Source organism: Dendroctonus ponderosae, unplaced genomic scaffold, assembly GCF_020466585.1.
Source record: "Dendroctonus ponderosae isolate FM_Combo_2020 unplaced genomic scaffold, Dpon_F_20191213v2 Dpon_F_20191213_4, whole genome shotgun sequence".
NCBI lineage: Eukaryota > Metazoa > Arthropoda > Insecta > Coleoptera > Curculionidae > Dendroctonus > Dendroctonus ponderosae.
The window spans coordinates 11,655,328-11,660,453 of record NW_026018611.1 but is presented as its reverse complement, the minus strand read 5'-3'; the positions used below and the strand labels follow the sequence as shown (position 1 = coordinate 11,660,453).

The following is a 5,126-nucleotide window of genomic DNA, read 5'->3' as shown; positions in this document are numbered from 1 at the left end:
TATCATAAAAAGCCGACCAAGAGAAATACAATTTTTTAAGCGCTAATTTGCATTTTTGAAACATGAAAATAAAGTATCCGTTTTTATTTTCAACACATCTTGATGCGTTTCTATAAAAGAACCCACACATGGAGAAATAAAGACAGAAAGGGAGAGCAAATATGACTTGCAACAAGAAGCAAAAAGAATGAGCCAATTTTTTCACCGTTAAAAGCTGAATGTTTACTTATAAAAAGTGCTGTTGATGGAGCCCCTTACAAGTTAGAGCTGAATACTTTGGCACAGCATCTGGGAGAATCTCAGTGGATTCTCCCCTATATCGTTGAAAGAAGCGATGTATTTGGGACAAAACATATGCTTCTATGAAGAAAATTTGGTGGCCTTCCATAAGTGCACGCTCGGCATCTTCAGATATTAGCATGCTATATTTTGCACATATATTTTTCTTGGACACTGTAAATGAGCGTTAGCAACACCTTAATAGGAAAAGCGTCAATTTTTTCACCAATGTATAGTATACCAAAAAGACATAAGCTAAAAATAAAACGTTTATTTGAATATTTTATGTACAATTGATCTCCCATTATACTGTAAATGTACCATTAATACCTATGATCTTATCCCAGTTTACAAATTGATATTTATTTCACTTTATGCTTTAATACTAATTTAAGTCAATGTGTAAACATTTTATAGCATATAAGTATATTGTATTTACCTACTTTCATTATTACCATATCAGTTTTTAAAATTGGAATTAGTTCATAGACATTCAACATGTATTTGTTATTGCTTTTTATTGAGTTTCATACGAGAAATTTCTAATCGCAAATTCAAAATATTCACAATAAAAAATCTTTTCTGTAGTCTATCTAAATAATTCTTCCTGTAGATATGATTATGCCTCTTAATGATTTATCACATGGAGACGAAGAGATTAGATCATATACTGATGGTTTTCAGATTACAGAAAAATAGTTGAGCGTATAAATAATATTGCTGTAGTCCAGAAGTAATTACAAAAGCTAATAGTTTATTTTAATTAAAACGTGTTTTATCGCTTTAATCATTTCAGATTTTAGACAAAGCGAATTTTGTCAACATCATACTAATCGCTGTAAATTATTCAAAAAGTTTGCATGAAAAGTTTAATTCACCAAATAAAATCAATACGGTTTTCATTATTTCTAGAAAAAAACAAACATGTTAATAACATAAAGCGAGTTTAGTTCAGAGGAAATATTTTGAACCGAATTTGAATAAACTTTAAATATACTTTGTCAAAAAATATAATTTTTTGCTGTATATTGGAAATTAAATATGCGTCTACAAATACTCTGTAGTATTCTGTAGAATAGTTACAATGTCGCATAATGCACGTAATTACTGACTTTCAAAACATATTTTTCTGCAATATATTGCAATGCCATTTGTGTCAAGGATATGATATTTTCTGTAAATTCTTACTGAAAGTTACTTCTGTTTATTTTTTCAAAGCTAAACATAGTTAGATTAATGTCGAGAGTGTATTAAAATTAAAATAGGTAAATACTTGGACATAGGAACATTTCAATACAATGCAAAAGAAGTAAAACGAATGATTTTGAAAAATCGTTTTGTGAAATTCATTTAAAAAAATTAATAACTTTTGATCCTTTCTTTCACTTCACTTTTTTCAACTTTCACTCCTAAAAGAAGTGGAAATAAAATACATAAAATATCGTTTGAGTCCAAAAAATCGTGTCGTGTGCCAACTCTACAAAGTGAGTTATTTTTTGAAAAACTTTCGAAAAAAAAGTTGTAATGGTTTTCTAGCAACTCATTTTCACGAATTTGCAACATATTAAACAAGTTTTAAAATCACAGACAAATCAGTTTTGATATATTTTAACATGCGCTTGAATATCGTAAAAACAATTTTTGGTTTTAAAGCTTTATTTTTGAAAATGAAGGCAAATATTTCAAAAACGAGCTGTTATTCCTAAACTGTAAAAACAGTAAAATATTTGTTTAAAACGCTTGTCTCGAAAATGGATCATTGGAAAATTCCAAGAAACTATAAATATAAAAATTGCAACATTTTATTTTTCGCAAAAGGTGACTTCAGCTCTCGAGCAGTAAGTAGTGAATATGAAGTGTTCATCATTAATTACGAGAATTATTAAAGCTCTATCTTTACATAGAACCAATTAACATTGGTTTATTAGTTTGAGCCAGGAATTTCTCCCATAGATTGACAGTTAAAATTTTATTTTAATTATTAATGTATTACCTCTTATATAAAAATATCCTATAATCGTTTCAAGTACCATGCAATATTAACTTTGGCAATTGGCATCCCCATTTTGTATAAACTGGAAAATTTGAATCGAATTTTAAGTAAAGGACATTTAACATCATTTCTTGAGCTTCAGGTAGTCAGTTTTTATATATTTCTGTCGTGTATATTTCAAGAATCAGCTAGAATTTCCTTACACATTAAAATGGAAAACCTCCACTATATAATGGCTGCATTTTTTATTAAAAATAAAAACTTCAGGTAACTATTGTTAGATGCTAACGGATATTATTCTAATTACAGTCTGCTACTCTCAGTTCCAGTACGCTTGGTATTCTTTACCATAGAAGTTATCGTTGGCAGGGTGACTTCATCATGTGAATACATAACGTTGTCAACTCCATTCAGTTCTTTTGAAGTAGGAGGTGGAGCTTGGACACCTCCAGGCATCAGAAATACAGTGAAAAAGAACATCAAAGAACCTAAAATAAGTAATACTTATATTGAGCATATATATATACCAAAAATTTATTGGAAAATCTATGGAAATTCATTACTGTACGTGTTTCTCACCTAAGTTATCCACATTCTATCAGAAACATTAGTAACAGAAGTTAATGCAAATGTATAAGTTATCTCCACTTTATTCATTAACGTCATGTTTAATAACAAATAGAGTTTGATGAGAAAGCATTAGATTCATTTAAATCTATCAGAATGATCCCATATACATATATACAGGGTGGTTCAGTTTAAATCGTCAAGAATTAAAAACAATCAAGAAAATCCGAATATTTTATATAAACTGTGCTTAAAAATGTTTCGCAATTTTTATTAATTTTTGCTGAATTGGAAATACTCAACCCTTGCAGATAAGGAGTAAAATTATTAGAGTAACGGATCGTTAATCATAACTATATTTTTATTGTGGATTTTTATTTTAATCAGTTACGTCCCTATGATCAAGTACAAGAACAAAGTTCACAACACATATATATGCATCTTACAAATAAAAACAGTGTTTTCAGTTTTTTGCTTTTAAAACTTGATCGTTTTCCATAGTTAATTACCATCTTATATTATTATATACTTACTTATTAAATAAAAAGCAACATAAAATATGTACAAGCTTTCTCTGTATCCAATTGCTTTGGAAACTGGTTCAACGGCGATTGGAAGATTTCCTCCAATATTGTTCATAACAAACAAAAAGACGCCTACAGTTGTAGAACGTACGTGTAGAGGCACTATTTCCACTAGTATAGCAAACAGGATTCCAAACCACATTTCAGCTAAAATGAAGGTTTTATCAGAATTACAGTTGGCACGTGAATTTGTTCCTGTAAACGAACAAATCTTCTAAACTAGCTCCTTCAAAGTTCTTCCCATCCAGAAAATGTGCATACGGAGTTTTATCAGTTTGATACCCAATTTACCAGTCAAACTTGTTTCAATTAAATTCAAAACAATTTGATTTACCGAATCTACTAACTGGATTTACCGAATCTACTTTTCAATGCGCAAAAATCTTTATAATTGAAAATTTGTGTTTGAAATATTTAATTGCAGATTTTTTTAAACAGCAATAATAAAATTGATTTACTAAATTTAACAAATTTAATAAACCTAAAGCAACTACTAACTCAAACTATGCTTCAAACTAGGCGCCGTCGAAGTTACAATTTTGATTTCTTTAGAGCAAATACCACTCAAAAAGTTGATATATAAAACAAAATAAAAGGGCTGCAAATTGGTCTTATCCTTGGTACAAGCTGAGCATCGAAGAAAATGCATCAATTCTGGTTGAATTTCTATGATGGTGTGTACCATGTTTCATTAATTTCCCGTTATGGACAACTTAGTATAAATTTGGCAATCACTGAAGATAACAAATTACATGTAGTTTTCTGTAACAGTCAGGTTCATTTTTGCCAAACCACTAGTATTGTAAAATTCTTGCTGTATAAAGTATATTATATGATTGATCAAAAAGGGAAGATATATAAGGAAGATCGGGTATAACTTTAGCATTTTTACATGTTATTTTTTTATATTTCCGTATAGCTTAGGTGTTTCATTGCAACCTTACTATGTGCTATATTAGGATTTTTATAATTTAATATAAAGGAAAAGATACATGCAGTTTATTTAGTTATTGTTTCAAATTGACCCATTCATGGGACAGTTGTAACACCTAAGCAAACCATGATATTTTCGATTAAAAATGTGCCTACATATAGGTATTGAGTGATATTTTGAATTTTTATAGCGTTGCAAGAAACCTGTTCATTTTGAAAGTGTAATAAGTATGTATGAAAGTCACTACTTAAGTCTTAGTTAAAAGTCTTTCATTTCCCCCAGCGCAATTCAAACAGAAAAAGTGTAAGAAGTAGTTCATGAATCTACTTCTTACATCGGCTGAGGCTTTTGCAGTACATTTGAAGACAATAGGGACAGAGTCGATCTTCAGTTTCATCATCTGAACTATTCAAATGTTATTTCTGTAATAGCAATAGCAATATAAATACTTGCAACAACAATACTTGCTCCTTTTTTTTTGAAGAAGATCGATGTATGTAATGTAGTGTCCCTTGAAAAAAATTGTTTAATATTTTTTAAAGGATTTTAATTCATTACAACACTTGGAGCTCTTTTCGGGAGCTTATCCCATGGACTTCTTTCTTTATAATTCTCGTTTTGAGTGGTCTAAGTTTGATGTGAGTCTAGAACATGGTGAAAATTTCCAGTTGGTACTAGAACTCACTAATCAAGTTAGCCCTAATTAATTCAACTTAGCTCTAAAGAAGACTTGTGCGTGGAACCAATTGAAGAATTATTGTAGATTTGT

The 5,126-nt window shown here is 29.6% G+C and overlaps 2 protein-coding genes across 2 annotated transcripts in view; one reads left to right on the top strand and one right to left on the bottom strand.

Annotated features, from left to right (window-relative positions):
• The window catches only part of LOC125504164 (probable sphingolipid transporter spinster homolog 3), an 82,891-nt gene that overhangs the window by 49,885 nt on the left and 27,880 nt on the right, over window positions 1–5,126 (top strand). The window lies entirely within an intron of this gene.
• The window catches only part of LOC109542118 (putative metabolite transport protein HI_1104), a 40,628-nt gene continuing 36,037 nt past the window's right edge, over window positions 536–5,126 (bottom strand). The window contains exons 7-8 of the mRNA XM_019911185.2: window positions 3,373–3,570; window positions 536–2,760 (exon numbers count right to left, since the gene is read on the bottom strand). Coding sequence (XP_019766744.1) covers window positions 2,576–2,760; window positions 3,373–3,570 — 383 coding nt within the window. The 3' untranslated portion in view covers window positions 536–2,575. The remainder of the gene's footprint in view (window positions 2,761–3,372; window positions 3,571–5,126) is intronic.